Here is an 18,587-nt window from a genome sequence, read left to right on the forward strand (position 1 = left end):
TATGTGGGCAACACTGCCAACAAAGAAGAATCTGCACAGTAGATAATCGAACCTTAGTCAGTATGTACTATTAGATTAACATTAAAATGCGAGGGGTAATCTTGTTCTTTTTCCCTTTTACAGGTGTGCCCTTGCTGTTGCAAATCGTGACTTTGTAGAAGCATACAAATACCAAACGTTTGTGGTACAATATCCTTCCTAAACAAGAACAGTGAGAAATTATAAATGTGATTTAAAGAAATCTGGAGTTTCATTTTTGCATTTTTTGCTTCAACTTGAGTACAGCCTGCCCTAGCCCTGAACCCCCACCATCCCTAGTTTCTCTACTATCTCTCCTCAGGCTCTCTCTCAGTTCATCTCATCCATAAGTCCATTCCCACTAAACCACCTAACTTCCCATCCTGGACCCCATGCTATGTGATATTGTAATAGCTTCTCTCTCTTCAGGTACTATCTCCTCGCCTTCCCTTTCAAAACCATCGTCATCACGCCCTCCTCAAAAAAAACCCACCCACGGCCCCCTCTGTCCTTGCAAACTACCGCCCCATCTCCAACTTCCCTTTCCTCTCAAGTCCTCGAACGCGTTGTTGCCTCCCAAATCCATGCCTATCTTTCGAACAACGCCATGTTTTATTTTCTCTAATCAGGTTTCTGTCCCTGTCACAGCAGCGAAAAGGCCCTAACCAAAGTCACAAATGACATCCTCCGTGATTGGTGCATTATCTCCCCCCCACCCCCCTCCCCATTTCCTCAACTTCTCTGCAGCCTTTGACACGGTTGAACACGTCATTCTTCTCCAATGCTTCTCCTCTGTTGTCCAGTTCAGTGGGACTGTCCTCACTTGGTTCCACTTTTACCTATTCAATCTTAGCCAGCATCTACACTTACCTACATGCTGTCCTTTGGCGACATCATCTGCAGACATGGGGTCAGCTTCTGTATGTACGCTGATGTCACCCAGCTCTACATCTCCACCACTTCTCTCGACCCTCCACTGCCTCTGAGTTGTCAGTCTGCTTATCCGACATCTAGTCCTGAATGAGTTGCAATTTTGTCCAATTAAACATTAGGCATATCAAAATCATTATCTTTGGTCCCTGCCACAAATTCTATTTCCTCACCACCGACTCCCTCCCTCTCCCTGACCACTGTCTCAGGCCGGACCAGACCGTTCGCAACCTCGGTATTCTATTTGACTCTGAGCTGAGCTTCCGACCCTATATCCACTCCATCACCAAGACCGCCTCCCTCCACCTCTAGAACATTGCCCGCTTGCACCCCTACCTCAGCCCATCTGCAGCTGAAACCCTCATCCTTACCTTTGTTACCTTCAGACTGAACTATTCCAATGCTCTCCTGGCCGGCATCCCATCCTCCACCCTCCACAAACTGCAACTCATCCAAAACTCTGCTGCCTATATCCTATCCTGCTCCAAATACCACTCATCCATCATCCCTGTCCTTGCTGACTGACATTGGCTCCTGGTCTCAATGCCTCCAATGTAAAATTCTCATCGATGACCTTTTATCAACCTGAAGTGTTAATCCTACCTTCCCCTGGCCTGACCTGCTGAGTGTTTCCAGCATTTTCTGTATTTATTTCAGATCTGCAGCAGCTGCACTATTTTGCTTTTTATAAAATTCTCATCCTTGTGCTTAAATCCCTCATCGCCTTACTCCTCCCTATGCCTGGAACCTCCTCGAGCCCTATCACCCTTCCCTTTCCAAACTCTCCATTCCTCTCACTCTAGTCTTTCATGTATTCCCAGCCCCCTTCATCCCACCATTGGTAGCCATTGAATGGGCAAGACTGTAGAAAATGGATTTCGATGTAGGCAAGTGTGAGGTCATCTACTTGGACCTAAAAAGGATAGATCAGAGTACTTTCTAAATGGTGAAAAGCTCGAAACAGTGGAGGTCCAAAGAGACTTAGGGGTCCATGTACATAGATCATTAAAACGTCATGGACAGGTACAGAAAATAATCAAAAAGGCTAATGGAATACTGCTCTTTATAACTAGAGGACTAGAATACAAGAGGGTAGAAGTTATGCTACAGCTATACAAAGCCCTTATTAGACCACACCTGGAGTACTGTGTTCAGTTCTGGGCACCGCACCTTAGGAAGGATATGTTGGCCATGGAGGGAGTGCAGTGTAAATTTACTGGAACAATACCTGGACTCCAAGGGTTAAATTACAAGGAGAGATTACACAAACTAGGGTTGTATTCCCTGGAATTTAGAAGATTAAGGGGTGATTTGATCGAAGATTTAAAGATATTAAGGGGAACTGATAGGGTGGATAGAGAGAAACTATTTCCGCTGGTTGGGAGTCTAGGACTAGGGGACATAGCCTAAAAATTTGTGCCAGGACTTACACGATTGAAGTTAGGAAACACTCCTAACACAAAGGGTGGTAGAAGTTTGGAACTCTCTTCCGCAAATGGCAGTTAATGCTAGCTCAATTGTTAATTTTAAATTTTAAATCTGAGATTGATAGATTTTTGTTAACCAAATGTGTTAAGGGATGTGGGTCTGAGGCAGGTATATGGAGTTAGGTCACCGATCAGCCATGATCTCATTGAAGGGCGGAACAGACTCGAGGGGCTTAATGGCCTCCTCCTGTTCCAATGTTCATAAACCAGCAGTAGGCAGTTAGCAGTCATGAGGGCAGGAAGCAGTGGCAGTGGTCGGAAGAGAGCATTAATTCACAGTGCCTACTACTCCATTACTTTATTGATTTGTTGGTGTGCTCATTGCTCCTTTACTTCATTAATTTGCTGGCGCTTCCTGCTCCATTCATTTATTGTGTGCTTGTGCACTGTGATTTTATTAATCCACTGCTGCCTACTTCATTTAATTAGCTGGTGACCATTGCTCTGATTTTTTAATTCACTTGTATACCCACTGCAGTTTTAATTTATTTGCTGGGGTGCCCACTGCTCTCTGAATTTATTGAGTCAGTGATCCCTGCTGCTCCATTAATTTATTAATTCACCGATGCCTACTTATCTTTGCTGTAATATTCATCTTGGTTATGATACATGTCGTTTGTGTTTGTCGACTCGACTATTCCAATGTTCTCCTGGCTGGCCTCCCACCTTGCACCTTCCATAGACTTGAGCTCATCCAAAACTCTGCTACCCATATCCTAACTCACACCAAGTTCCGATCACCCATCACCCATCACCCCCATGCTCGTTGACTTACATTGGCTCCCGGTTCAGCAAGCCTTGATTTTAAAATTCTCATCCCTGTTTTCAAAACACTCCATGGCCTCGCCCCTCCATATCTCTGTAACCTCCTCCAGCCCTACAACCCTCTGAGATCTCTGTGCTCCTCCAATTCTGGTCGCTTGAGCATTCCCGATTTTCATCGCTCCACAATTGACGGCCGTGCCTTCAGTTGCCTAGGCCCTAAGCCCTGGAGTTCCCTCCCTAAACCTCTCCGCCTCTCTAACTTTCCTCCTTATGTCGCTCCTCAAAACCTATCTCCTTGACTAAGCTTTTGGTCACCTGTCCTAATACCTCCTTATATGGCTCGGTGTCAAATTTTGTCTAATAACGCTCCTATGAAGCGCCTTGGGATGTTTTACTACGTTAAAGGCGCTGTATAAATACAAGTAGTTGTTACTGGATTCTGTGGGTTCTGTTGTAATTGTACAGTGTCAAAAAACAATAACATTTTAATTTAAGTTCATTCCATTATTTTTGAATCTCCATATTGTATATTGCAGCATCTGTTCACTTTTTTAGGGCGCACTGTCGTTGCGTTCAGTGGGAGCATGAGATAAAACTTTTCATCACTACAGGCTGGAGCAATGCCACGGGAGATTGATTAGTATTTCAAATAGGAGTTACGTTTAGTTCTGATTACTGAAGTTATGAAACAAAACACAGATATTTTTCCTTAATTGCAAAACATCGTTCTTGAGGGCCTTCCAAGCCCACAAAGAGGAGAACTGGTAAGTTTTAGCTCTTAGTTTGAACGCCATTTCAAGATGTTTACTCTTGCATCACGGTTTTGAATAGCTCTTATTTTGACAATCCTTTACTGCTGCCAGATTTGGGGGTCTGTCCGGACAGCCTCCGTTTACAGGATGAGCATTTTCTTTTCTACTCAGCCCCAGTTGGAGTATTAATTCACTCTCGCCTCTGGGTCAGAAGGTCATTGGTTCAAGTCCCACTCCAGTGACTTGAGCACGTAATCTATGCTGACACGCCAGTGCTGAGGGAGTGTTGCACTGTTGGAGGTGCCATCTTTCAGATGAAACATTAAACAGAGGCAAATTGGTTGCTGTGTTTCCCTGCATTACAACAGTGACGACACTTCAAAAAGTACTTAATTGGCTGTAAAGTGCTTTGGGACATCCTGGGGCATGATATAAATGCAAGTTCGTTCTTTTCTTTCTTCAACTATGCTGAAACCGGTCCGTTTTGTCGCCAATTTGGAAATGACCCACTAACTTTTAAGAAACTATAGCTGGAGGGAAAGCTGAAGGGTTTACAGTGATATTGTGATGCAAGATGGCAGAGTTAAGATACGAGCCACACTCCAACCATTGGTCAATCAGCAAACCCCCTGCCGCATCGGGGTGTGTGAAACACACTCGACTGACAGAATGTGAATTCTGTGACTGTGGAAATGGAATCCTGAACTTGGCCTTCAGCACAGGAAGACTGCCCTAGTCCTGAGCAGTGTCTCTGGACATAGCTGTCTGAATCTCTGTAACATTAAAATAACATCTTCTGCTAACAAACATAACCAGTTTGGCACAGCTACTAGGAATGGGCACCGTGCAGACTTTTGAAGTGTCATGTTTGCTCTTGTGCTGTACTGGCTGGCAGCCTTGATGCTGATGACGGTGACTGCACTGCGATTTGTTTGAGGGTGAACCCGTTGGTTATAATCCATGTGATTGTGCCAGGCTTTACAATGAGAGCTGGTTCCATACGTGCAGTTTCTCATTACAGAGCAGTCCTGGAGGAGATTTATAGCTGGGGAAGAAAATATCGCTCCACCGTTTGGATTGACCGAGGGAAATTGGTGCTGAGTTCTCTGACGCAGTTACTCTAAATGGCATAAAGCCAGCAGTTAGCATTAACGAAGGTTGGGGCAATGAAACTAGCAGCTAAAATTAACATACTTTGCCTCGTGACTACGCCAGTTTCTAGAGATTGGGAAGGAGCCTGTTGAGGATGCTGTATGGAGCTCCTTTGACAGTTTCAAGCCTCTTATGCCCGTGGATGCTGCCCACCAGTTAACAAAAGTGACAGGCCACTTAATTAAAACTTTTCCAATTTTTAAATATTCAACTTTTTAAAACATTTTAAAATCACTTCAAACTTGTAAACTTTTAACCAACTTTCCAGTAAAATGTCAAGTGCGGTCCTTTATGAATGGATGATTTTGTGAATGAATTGATGCCCCTAGCACAGCACAGCAGAAATTGCAGGGAATCGTGGCACATTTGCCTTCTACAGACAGTTAGAGTGGGCATAAGATTGTATATCATGTGCCATTTAGCAAATAGTGACTACGTACTTCAATGTAAAGGTTTAACTCCGTTACGTTTCGCCGCAATATCTTTTAAAATAGCTGTTTACATTTAACAGAGAAGTAATCAGAGAAATGTTGCTTTGTTTTAAAGTTTTCATGACTGCCAGTAAACTTTAAAAAAATCTATAAAGTAGTAAAGAGATCCAAGAGCTTGGAGACTGTGATGAGTGGCTGTGAGAGGGCAGTAGCATTAGGCTGATTTTTAGGTGCATTGCATTTTCTAATTTTGACGTGTCTGTTTTGTCACTATTAGGGCTTTACCGATTATGTATGCAGTAGCTCTGGATCTGCGGATCTTTGCAAATAATGTGAGTATTGCAATGTTTATGGGACTCTGTTAAACTCACATTCTATTGCTAGAACTTGACCTACAGTACACCCTTCATTCTGCATCCCTCACATGATACAGAAGTTTGATAGATTCTGGGGAAAGCACGTGCTCGATGCATGTGAAAATACCCTTCATGACATTACAGACAGGCAGCACTACATTTGACCACCTACTTCTGCCTCATATAAAGCCCAAGGACCTGCAGCCCCTTTCAGCATTCAACACCTCATTGTTGAGTTTGGGATGAAGTCTCTAGTTTCTCTGTAGACACAGGTTGGATTAGACAGTTGAGTTATCAAACATTCTGTCAATTAATTTGGCCTGCCCAGTCTTTCTTTTCAGGTCTCTCCTGGGCCTATGGTATTGGTGTTGGATAACACATCTCCAAAAGAAAAATTACACTAACATACAAGACTACAATTAGGAGCACAGTAGTGTAGTAGTTATGTTACTGGACTAGTAATCCAGGGAGCGTGAGTTCATATCCCACCAGGGCAGTTTGAGAATTTGAATTCAGTTTTAAAAGTTTGAGAATAAAAAACTGATATCAGTAAAAGTGACCAAGAACATAAGGCCATACGGCCTCTTGAGCGTGCTCCGCCAATCAATAAGATCATGGCTGATCTTCGACCTCAACTCCACTTTCCCTCCCTATCTCCATATTCCTTGATTCCCTCAGTGTCCAAAAATCTATTGATCTAAGTCTTGAATATACTCAATGACTGAGCATCATCCACAGCTCTCTGGCGTAGAGAATTCCAAAGATTCACAACCCTCTGAGTGAAGAAATTTTTCCTCATTTCAATCCTAAATGGCTGACCCCTTATCTTGAGACTATGCCCCCTAGTTCTAGACTCTCCAGCCAGGGGAAACAACCTCTCAGCATTCACCCTGTCAAGCCCTCTAAGAATTTTATACCTTTCAATGAGATCACCTCTCATTCTTCTAAATTGCAGAAAATATAGGCCCAAGCTGACGCTGTCAGATTGTCATTTAAACCCAACTGGTTCACTAATGTCCTTTAGGGTAGGAAACCTGCTGTCCTTACCCAGTCTGGGCATATGTCTGACTCTAGCCCCACACCAGCGTGGTTGACTCTTAACTGCCCTCTGAGGTGGTCAAGCAAGTCACTTAGTTGTATCAAACCTCAACAACTGCAGCAGTTCAAGAAGAAGGCCCACCACTTTCTCAGGGCAGCCAGGCAATAAATGCCGGCCTTGCCAATGATGTCAACTTCCCGAGAATGAATAAAAATAAGAAATAGAAAAGCTGTGCCATTGGGTGGCATGGAAACATCAACAATCAATCCTGTGCTCCCTCAATGGACAGATGAGGGGCGATTTTGTGAATCTAGCAGAATTGCTACTGGGACGGCTATGAATGTGGCCGGCCTGGTCAGGCCACCCAGCCAAGGGGTGAGTGGGTGGGTGAGTCTGTGTGTGCGTGTGAGAGAGAGAAAACATTTGCCTCCCAACCGTAGCCCAAGAAATCTGGCAATGAGGCTGGCTTTATACGGCCAACCATTCCCGCTATGGCCTGACTCAGCCACAGCCGGGGACCCTAGGTGTGATGATCTTGAGCATCCCCTTAACTTTATGTACTATCAGAGACTCCCACTGAGGATCTTTCCTTAGCTCCAGATTGCCTCAGGTCTCACAGCAATGACTCCTCCAATACTCTTTCTTCCCCCCCCCCCACCCCCCCCAACTCCCTTAAGAGACCCTGGTAGGGGGCCAACTGCAGGAACTCACGGCTGTGTGTGGAAGCATCACTAAGTCCCAGAGACCATTAGGGAGGGTTACACTCTTCATAAGCACACCTCCAAAGTTTCAAGGAGTGGTCAGATCAGATCATCTGTTGGACTCAGTCACAGCAGCAGTGTTGTCAACTGAGACAGACAGACTACCAATAGGAAGTGTTCAGCCCAGTCAGGACAGAGCAGGTTTCTACTTCGGTTTATTATTTTTGTTGTAGTTCCCACAAATAATTGCAGTTCATCCAGGACTGGATGTCAGACAAGCAGGCTGACAACAGAGGCGGTGGAGGGATTGAGAGAAGTCTTGGTGAGTTAGAGCTGGGTTTTGTCTGTGTATATGTGGAACCTGACCCCATGTCTTCAAGTGATATCAGCAAGGGGCAGTATGTACATGAGGAAAAGGAAAGGGCCAAGGATAGATCCTTGGGGGGCTCCAGAGGTAACGGTGCGGGGCAGATGGTTGACATTTTGGGTTTGTACCCTTCCACCACAACCAAAAAAAATATCGGCGGGACCTCCCCGTCCCTGGCCTTGCCGGGTTCTTCGGCCCTACAAAATGGTAGTAGAAAAAAGTGACATAAGTGATATTAAAATAGAAACAGAATCCATATGGATTGCGACAAAGGATAAGAAGGGATCAATCACATTAATAGGCATATTGTACAGACCACCTAATAGTGGAAGGGAAGTGGAGAAAGAAATATATAGGCAAATCTAGGAAATGAGTAAAAAAAAATCGAATAATAATCATGGGAGATTTCAACTACTCCCAAATAAACTGGCAAGAAGAGAAGGGGAAGGGGGAATGGAGTTTTTACATTGTGTACAGGACTCCTTTCTTACCCAGTATTTAAGAAACCCAACAAGAGAGGAATCATTGCTGGATCTAGTAATGGGAAATGAACCAGAGCAGCTAAGAGAAGTAAGCCCAGGGGAACATCAAGGCAATAGCGATCATAACATAATAAGATTTAAAATAATGATTGAGAAAGACATAAATAAGACAAGGACCAAAATAATAGAGTGGAAAAAAGCTAATTTTGAGGGGATGAGAATGGAATTAGGGAAGGAAAACTGGAAAAAAATGTTGACAGACAAAGGGATAGAACAGCAGTGGGAAATATTTAAAATGGTGATCAATCGAGTTCAGGAGAAGTATATTCCTCTTTGTAAAAAAAAGAACAAACTAGCCAATAATGAAACACCCTGGTTGAATAAAGAGATATGGGTAAAATTGAAAGTAAAGAAAAAGGCATACACTAAGTACATAGACAGTAAAGGAGAGGTTGACAACAGGGAATACGAAGAGGTTTGGAAAGAAGTAAAAAAAAAAATTAGAAAAGCAAAGTGGAACTAAGAGATTAAATTATCAAGAAATAGTAAATTATTCTACAGACACATAAATAACAAAAGAAAAATCAGGATAGGGATAGGGGCACTGAGGAATGCACAAGATAAACTCACATATAATTACAGCAAAATGGCAGAAATATTGAATAGTTACTTTTCCTCAGTATTTACCAGGGAGAGTAAAAAGGTGGGTATGACATTAGAAGAAATCAAAAAAGATATGTAAAGACATTTAAGATAGAAAGGAGGGGGGTGGGGGGCGGGCGACAACAGATAATCTAATCAAACTTAGAGAGGATAAAACCCCTGGTCTGGATGGATTGCGTCCACACATATTAAAAGAAGTTAAAGAGATGGCAGAGGCAGTATTACATAATTTTTTTAGAAAAGGGAATGTGCCAGAGGACTGGCGGACAGCTAATGTTATTCCTATATTTAAAAAAGGAGATAGAACTAGACCAGGGAACTACAGACCAATTAGCTTAACGTCGGTGATAGGAAAGATAATGGAATCCTTACTCAAAGATGTAATAGAAAAACATCTAGAAAATGAAAATCTAATGAAGAATAGTCAGCATGGATTTCAGAAAGGAAAGTCATGCCTGACCAACCTTATTGAATTCTTTGATGAAGTAACAGAAAGGGTAAATAAGGATAATGTAGTAGATGCAATATATTTGGATTTTCAAAAGGCCTTCGATAAGGTGCTGCATAGTAGTCTCACGACTAAGGTCAGAACATGTGGAGTCAGGGGACAAGTAGCAGAATGGATAGCAAGCTGGCTTCAAAACAGGGAGTAGGGGTTAAGGGTAACTACTCAGACTGGCAAAAGGTGGGAAGTGGTGTTCCACAGGGTTCGGTGCTGGGACCACTGTTGTTCACAATTTACATTAACGATTTGGATTCGGGAATCTGAAGTACAATCTCAAAATTTGCGGACGACACCAAATTGGGGGGTGTAGTTAATACAAAGGAAGAATGCTTCAAAATGCAAGAAAACATTAATAAACTTGCAGAATGGGGCGTGTAATTGGCAAATTAATTTCAATATAGATAAGTGTGAGGTGGTGCATTTTGGTAGGAAGAATAAGGAGGCCACATACTGTTTGGATAATAAGAGTCTAAATGGGGTAGAGGAACAAAGGGATCGAGGGGTACAGATACACAAATCCACTAAAAGTAGCAGCGCAGGTTAATAAGGCCATTAAAAAAGCAAACCAAGCACTGGGGTTCATTTCTAGAGGGATAGAATTGAAAAGCAGAGAAGTTATGTTAAACTTGTATTGTAAGCAATCTTACAACACCAGGTTATAGTCCAACTGTTTTATTTGAAATAATTTTCAAATTTTCAAATAAAACAGTTGGACTATAACCTGGTGTTGTAAGATTCCTTGCATTTGTCAACCCCAGTCCATCACCGGCACCTCCACATCAAACTTGTATTGAACCTTGGTTAGACCACTCTTGGAGTACTGAGAACAGATCTGGTCTCCATATTATAAAAAGGATATAGAAGCATTGGAGAAGATGCAAAAAAGATTCACAAGGATGATAGCAGGATTGAGAGGATATACTTCTCAGGGAAGACTGAACAGGCTTGGGGCACTTTTCTCTAGAAAAGAGAAGGCTGAAAGGTGACCTGATCGAGGTCTTTAAGATAATGAAAGGGTTTCATGGGGTAGATGTAGGGAAAATGTTTCCACTTGTGGGGGAGTCCAAAACCAGAGGTCATAAATATAAGATAGTCACTAATAAATCCAATAGGGAATTCAGGAGAAACCTCTACCCAGAGAGTGGTTAGAATGGAATGTGCTACCACAAGGAATAGTTGAGGTGAATAGCATGGATACATCTACAGGGAAGCTAGATAAGCACGAGGGAGACAGGAATAGAAGGATATGCTGATAGGGTTAGATGCAGTAGGGAGGGAGGAGGCTCTTGTGGAGCATAAATGCAGGTATAGACCAGATGGGCCGAATGGCTTGTTTCAGTGTTGCAGAATTGATGTAACACCCACACCCTCCTCGCCTCCCCGTAAATATTGGGGCCATCGTGCCTGAGTTGGAACTTTACTGCCATTCGGTGACCAGCTGTTGACGCTGTCTCTGAGTCGGCGACAGTAGATTTATGTAGACCCGGGTGCTGCACTGGGTCACGCTGGCTCACCTTCAGCTCATCTGTCTTGTTGAGATCAATTTTTATGCCGAGGCTCATTGTTTTTTCCAGCCATGTTTGCTGCTGCAGTCAGTGTTAGCTGTAGCCCGACATTAATAACGGGATTAAGTAGCCAAAGTAATCCCACCTTAACGAGCTGCGGGGAGTTGAGTCTGCCCAATAGCTGGAGTGTTTAATACGGTGTTAGAGTGGTGCCTTTGTCATTGATGTCTATGGGAATGTCAAATGGCTAACGTTAGTTGCCTGCTATAAATGGCCGATTGCAATAACCATGGGCGGTATCAGTAGTGGGGACTGTATTGACAGGAGCAGTGGTCCCAACTATAACCCCTGGGGGACACCACTGTTTACATCCCTCCAGTCCGATAAACATCCATTAATCACTATGTGATTAGTGTCCTTTAACCAGCTTCTTATTCATGCTGCCACATCCCCCTTAATACTGTGTGTCTTAATTTTAACAACAAACCTCCTGTACGATACCTTATTAAATACCATTTGAAATTCCATATTACACAACACGCAGTGCATTTATATATAATGTACACAATTTTTTAATCCACCGCACAAATCAGAACTGGATCATATCATAACATCCAGTATGTAAATGCTTTGTTGAGCCTTGGGTTGTGTTGACTCTAGTCTAGAGCAATTTAGATAGTCTCAGCAGCTGTTTGTTTCCAGTGCTACAAACACCAAGCAAAGGACAGCCAAATGGATGGTGGGGTATATCCATGGAAGAGGCCCAAAAGGCATGTTAAGGGTCATTCCACCCACTTCCATGACTGCTTCAATCAGGTTCCAATTGAAAGCATTTACAGGGCTGCCACGTGGAGCAATTCTGACATATGTTCTAAGTATTGGTGTTTAAATTTAACTCCAGCACCTGGCAGATTGGTCTGAAGCTGGTATTAGGCCTCCTAAACAGGGGTCAGTCCTTGCTAAAGTGTACTTTGGTATGTTCCTACTGTATGTGGAATGAAGAGAAACTGCAGTCTTCGTTCTGTGAATGATTTGCATGCTCCACACCCCATGCTCCTATCTGTCCCACAGGGGCAGGAGTTAGTGTGAAGTGGTTGGTTAGTTTCCCTTCGCCTTCAGTTTGCAACTCCTAGGGCTTTATATAACTCACGAGCAGGAAGCAATGCTGCAATTGGGTACGGTAGCGTAGTGGTTATGTTACTGGACTAGTAATCCAGAGGCCTGGACTAAAATCCAGAGTCATGAGTTCAAATCCCGCCACGGCAGCTGGCGAATTTAAATTCAATTAATTAAATAAAATCTGGAATTAAAAATACTAGTATCAGTAATGGTGGCCATGAAACTACCGGATTGTTGTAAAAACCCGTTTGGTTCACTAATGCCCTTTAGGGAAGGAAACCTGCGGTCCTTACCCGGTCTGGCCTATATGTGACTCCAGACCCACAGCAATGTGGTTGATTCTTAATTGCCCTCTGAAATGGCCTAGCAAGCCACTCAGTTGTAAAATCTCGCTACGAAAAGTCATAATAAGAATAAAACCAGACGGACCACCCGGCATCAGACCACTAGGCACCGGACACGACAACGGCAAACCAAGCCCATTCGACCCTGCAAGGTCCTCCTCACTAACATCTGGGGATTGTGCCAAAATTGGGAGAGCTGTCCCACAGACTAGTCAAGCAACAGCCTGACATAGCCATACTCACAGAATCATACCTTTCAGCCAACATCCCAGACTCTTCCATCACCATCCCTGGGTATGTCCTGTCCCACCGGCAGGACAGACCCACCAGAGGTGGCGGTACAGTGATATACAGTCAGGAGGGAGTGGCCCTGGGAGTCCTCAACATTGACTCTGGACCCCATGAAATCTCATGGCATCAGGTCAAACATGGGCAAGGAAACCTCCTGCTGATTACCACCTACCGCCCTCCCTCAGCTGATGAATCAGTCCTCCTCCATGTTGAGCACCACTTGGAGGAAGCAAGGGAAAACATTGTACTCTGGGTGGGGGACTTCAATGTCCATCACCAAGAGTGGCTCGGTAGCACCACTACTGACCGAGCTGGCCGAGTCCTGAAGGACATAGCTGCCAGACTGGGCCTGCGGCAGGTGGTGAGCGAACCAACACGAGGGAAAAACTTACTTGACCTCGTCCTCACCAATCTACCTGTCGCAGATGCATCTGTCCATGACAGTATTGGTGGGAGTGACCACCGCACAGTCCTCGTGGAGATGAAGTCCCGTCTTCGCACTGAGGACACCATCCAACGTGTTGTGTGGCACTACCACCGTGCTAAATGTGATAGATTCAGAACAGATCTAGCAGCTCAAAACTGGGCATCCATGAGGCGCTGTGGGTCAGCAGCAGAATTGTATTCCAGCACAATATGTAACATCATGGCCCGGCATATTCCTCACTCTACCATTACCAACAAGCCAGGGGATCAACCCTGGTTCAATGAGGAGTATAGAAGAACATGCCAGGAGCAGCACCAGGCGTACCTAAAAATGAGGTGCCAACCTGGTGAAGCTACAACTCAGGACTACATGCATGCTAAACAGCGGAAGCAACATGCTATAGACAGAGCTAAGCGATTCCTCAACCAACGGATCAGATCAAATCTGCAGTCCTGCCACATCCAGTCGTGAATGGCGGTAGACAATTAAACAACTAACGGGAGGAGGAGGCTCTGCAAACATCCCCATCCTCAATGACGGCGGAGTCCGGCACGTGAGTGCAAAAGACAAAGCTGAAGCGTTTGCAACAATCTTCAGCCAGAAGTGCCGAGTGGATGATCCATCTTGGCCTCCTCCCGATATCCCCACCATCACGGAAGCCAGTCTTCGGCCAATTCGATTCACTCCAGGTGATATCAAGAAACGGCTGAGTGCACTGGATACAGCAAAGGCTATGGGCCCCGACAACATCCCAGCTGTAGTGCTGAAGACTTGTGCTCCAGAACTAGCTGCGCCTCTAGCCAAACTGTTCCAGTACAGCTACAACACTGGCATCTACCCGACAATGTGGAAAATTTCCCAGGTATGTCCTGTCCACAAAAAGCAGGACAAATCCAATCCGGCCAATTACCGTCCCTTCAGTCCACTCTCAATCATCAACAAAGTGATGGAAGGTGTCGTCGACAGTGCTATCAAGCGGCACTTAATCACCAATAACCTGCTCACCGATGCTCAGTTTGGGTTCCGCCAGGACCACTCGGCTCCAGACCTCATTACAGCCTTGGTCCAAACATGGACAAAAGAGCTGAATTCCAGAGGTGAGGTGAGAGTGACTGCCCTTGACATCAAGGCAGCATTTGACCGAGTGTGGCACCAAGGAGCCCTGGTAAAATTGAAGTCAATGGGAATCAGGGGGAAAACTCTCCAGTGGCTGGAGACATACCTAGCACAAAGGAAGATGGTAGTGGTTGTTGGAGGCCAATCATCTCAGCCCCAGGACATTGCTGCAGGAGTTCCTCAGGGCAGTGTCCTCGGCCCAACCATCTCCAGCTGCTTCATCAAGACCTTCCCTCCATCATAAGGTCAGAAATGGGGATGTTTGCTGATGACTGCACAGTGTTCAGTTCCATTCGCAACCCCTCAAATAATGAAGCAGTCCGAGCCCGCATGCAGCAAGACCTGGACAACATCCAGGCTTGGGCTCATAAGTGGCAAGTAACATTTGCGCCAGATAAGTGCCAGGCAATGACCATCTCCAACAAGAGAGAGTCTAACCACCTCCCCCTGACATTCAACTGCATTACCATCGCCGAATCCCCCACCATCAACATCCTGGGGGGTTACCATTGACCAGAAACTTAACTGGACCAGCCATATAAATACAGTGGCTACAAGAGCAGGTCAGAGGCTGGGTATTCTGCGGCGAGTGACTCACCTCCTGACTCACCTCCTGACTCCCCAGAGCCTTTCCACCATCTACAAGGCACAAGTCAGGAGTGTGATGGAATACTCTCCACTTGCTTGGATGAGTGCAGCTCCAACAACACTCAAGAAGCTCGACACCATCCAAGATAAAGCAGCCCGCTTGATTGGCACCCCATCCACCACCCTAAACATTCACTCCCTTTACCACCGGCGCACTGTGGCTGCAGTGTGTACCATCCACAGGATGCACTGCAGCAACTCGCCAAGGCTTCTTCAACAGCACCTCCCAAACCTGCGACCTCTACCATCTAGAAGGACAAGAGCAGCAGGCACATGGGAACAACACCACCTGCACGTTCCCCTCCAAGTCACACACCATCCCGACTTGGAAATACATCGCCATTCCTTCATTGTTGCTGGGTCAAAATCCTGGAACTCCCTTCCTAACAGCACTGTGGGAGAACCTTCACCACACGGACTGCAGCGGTTCAAGAAGGCGGCTCACCACCACCTTCTCAAGGGCAATTAGGGATGGGCAATAAATGCCGGCCTCGCCAACGACGCCCACATCCCGTGAACGAATTTTTAAAAAGTCATAACATTTTCATTTGTGTGCTCAGCACCTGGTTTCCCCAGAGCAAAGCTAGCCTGTTCTATGATGTGTAGAATGTTTAACACTCAAGAAATGAAGAGGGCCAACTAGATAGAAGGTGAAGGGTATGTCTCCCTCGCGGAAGGCAAATTAGCAGATGATTGAATCTCCAAATGTTGGTTTTGAATGCATGGTAATACTCTAGACAGTTTCAGTCGAGTGGACACAGACCCACAGCATAAACCATATCACGAAATTGGCAATTTCACTGCGCGAGGCCATCAGATTGTTACTTTGAGAAGCGGAAAATTGTCAAACTGGTGCGCTGAGAGGGGCGGGGGGGTGCATTTTGAGCTTGAACTGAGGCATGTTGTTGGAGGAGTAGAGGGAGCTCAGTCTGCATCTAACTGTTCCGGAGCTCCAGGTGTGCTTGATGCTGACACTGGGTGCCTGACATGCAAGATGTTCCATTTCCCAGCACGAGCGACCCTCATCTTGATGAGCAGAAGTTCACAAACAGAAGAGGTTATGAAAGCAGAGGGTGCCAGTCTGGCACTGTCCCATCTCCCCCTGTGAAAGGCAATAGTTCGTTCAATACTAGTATCTATTAAAAACTATTTCATCTGCTCCTGCACATTGATCCTATTCACAGATCTATTTCTATAGTTTGTAAGTTTTCTGTTTAGCCCGTATTGTTAAAGTTTGAGTTGTATTATGGAAGTCGTTGACATCCAGCCCTGAATACAGTAAATACAGTCCACCTTGGCTGATAGAGGCCTGTATTAGTTGTGTGAAACGTGATCATGTGCACAAGAGTTAGCTTGCAACACTTATAAGTGTCCAATGAAAGAGTAGTGTCACATTGCACTGGAGGCCACAGATTTTGTACATTTAAAAGTACATTTAAAAACAGAAATAGAATCACATAGAATTTATAGCACAGAAACGGGCCATTTGGCTCAACAGGTCTATGCCAGTGTTTATGCTCCGTGTGCCTCCTCCCTCCCTACTTCATCGAATTCTATCGGCATATCCTTCTAGACCTTTCTCCCTCATACATTTAAGGGGAAGCTAGATAAATACATCTATGCATTTATATCATCAGAAGCTGTTAAAATGTTATTTTGTTCCTCACATGTTCCCCTTCCCCTCCCTGTTTTGTGACCAGGCTGATCAACAGCTTGGAAAGAAAGGAAAGGGCAAGATGGGAGATATGCTGGAGAAAGCTGCTGAACTGCTGATGAGTTGTTTCCGTGTCTGTGCCAGTGACAAGTAGGTGTTCTAATAACTTGCTTTGTTTGATTATGATGACAATACGTATAGTGCTATGTCAGCCCAGGATTTAAAACTAACCTATGTGATCTTCTGTGATGAGAAGTTTTCTGTAATTGGCTGCATTTTTAATCGCAAGTAGCAGCAAGCAAGCAAGCAATGGTGCAAATTTCTCTGATTTGCATAACTGGGGACAGGGTTATTCTCTTGCATCCTTTTCACAGCCACACCCTATGCTATTAGAGCATTGTCCTTCACTAATTTGCCATGGAACTGCTTCAAGTTTCCATCTCTATGGTTAAATCTTCACACCAGAGATTTCCAAACTTGCTGTCCTCATGGGCCACATAAAGGTGAAACCATGGAGCTTAGGGGGTCACATATAGAGGATAGGTGTGTATCATGGAGTGTCAGGACACGTACAAAGGATGGGTGTGTGCTATGGAGTGTCAGGACATGTACAAAGGATAGATGCGTACCAGGGATCACCTATAGAGGATAGGTGTGTACCATGGTGTTGAGGCCACAAAGAAAGGATAGGTTCCTCAGATAATGAAGCAGTCCATGTCCACATGCAGCAAGACCTGGACAACACCCAGGCTTGGGCTGATAAGTGGAAAGTAACATTCGCGCCAGACAAGTGCCAGGCAATGACCATCTCCAACAAGAGAGAGTCGAACCACCTCCCCTTGACATTCAATGGCATTACCATCGCCGAATCCCCCACAATCAACATCCTGGGGTCACCATTGACCAGAAACTTAACTGGACCAGCCACATAAATACTGTGGCTACAAGAGCAGGTCAGAGGCTAGTATTCTGAGGCGAGTGACTCACCTCCTGAATCCTCAAAGCCGTTCCACCATTTACAAGGCACAAGTCAGGAGTGTGATGGAATACTCTCCACTTGCCGGGATGAGTGCAGCTCCAACAACACTCAAGAAGCTCGACACCATTCAGGACAAAACAGACAACTTGATTGGCACCCCATCCAGCATCCTAAACATTCACTCCCTTCACCACCGTGCACCGTGGCTGCAGTGTGTACCATCTACAAGATGCACCGCAACAACTCGCCAAGGCTTCTTCGATAGCACCTCCCAAACCAGTGACCTCTACCACCAAGAAGGACAAAGGCAGCAGGCACATGGGGACACCACCACCTGCACGTTCCCCTCCAAGTCGCACACCATCCCGATTTGGAAATATATCGCTGGGTCAAAATCCTGGAACTCCCTACCTAGAGTCATAGAGTTATACAGCACGGATAGAGGCCCTTCGGCCCATCGTGTCCGCGCCGGCCATCAGCCCTGTCTACTCTAATCCCATATTCCAGCATTTGGTCCGTAGCCTTGTATGCTATGGCATTTCAAGTGCTCATCCAAATGCTTCTTGAATGTTGTGAGGGTTCCTGCCTCCACAACCCTTTCAGGCAGTGAGTTCCAGACTCCAACCACCCTCTGGGTGAAAAAGTTCTTTCTCAAATCCCCTCTAAACCTCCCGCCTTTTACCTTGAATCTATGTCCCCTTGTTATAGAACCCTCAACGAAGGGAAAAAGCTCCTTCTTGAACCTAATAGCAGTATGGGAGAACCTTCACCTCACGGACTGCAGTGGTTCAAGAAGGCGGCTCACCACCACCTTCTCAAGGGCAATTAGGGATGGGCAATAAATGCTGGCTTTGCC

General features: G+C 45.1%; 1 protein-coding gene across 4 annotated transcripts in view; it reads left to right on the forward strand.

Annotated features, from left to right (window-relative positions):
* pcid2 (PCI domain containing 2) overlaps positions 1–18,587 on the forward strand; it is a 63,332-nt gene that overhangs the window by 17,645 nt on the left and 27,100 nt on the right. For all 4 annotated transcript variants that reach the window (XM_067992466.1, XM_067992469.1, XM_067992468.1 and 1 more), the window contains 4 exons: positions 124–189; positions 3,923–3,964; positions 5,813–5,867; positions 16,799–16,902. In XM_067992466.1, the coding sequence (XP_067848567.1) occupies positions 124–189; positions 3,923–3,964; positions 5,813–5,867; positions 16,799–16,902 (267 nt within the window). The remainder of the gene's footprint in view (positions 1–123; positions 190–3,922; positions 3,965–5,812; positions 5,868–16,798; positions 16,903–18,587) is intronic.

This window comes from Heptranchias perlo, chromosome 11 (genome assembly GCF_035084215.1).
Source record: "Heptranchias perlo isolate sHepPer1 chromosome 11, sHepPer1.hap1, whole genome shotgun sequence".
Lineage (NCBI taxonomy): Eukaryota > Metazoa > Chordata > Chondrichthyes > Hexanchiformes > Hexanchidae > Heptranchias > Heptranchias perlo.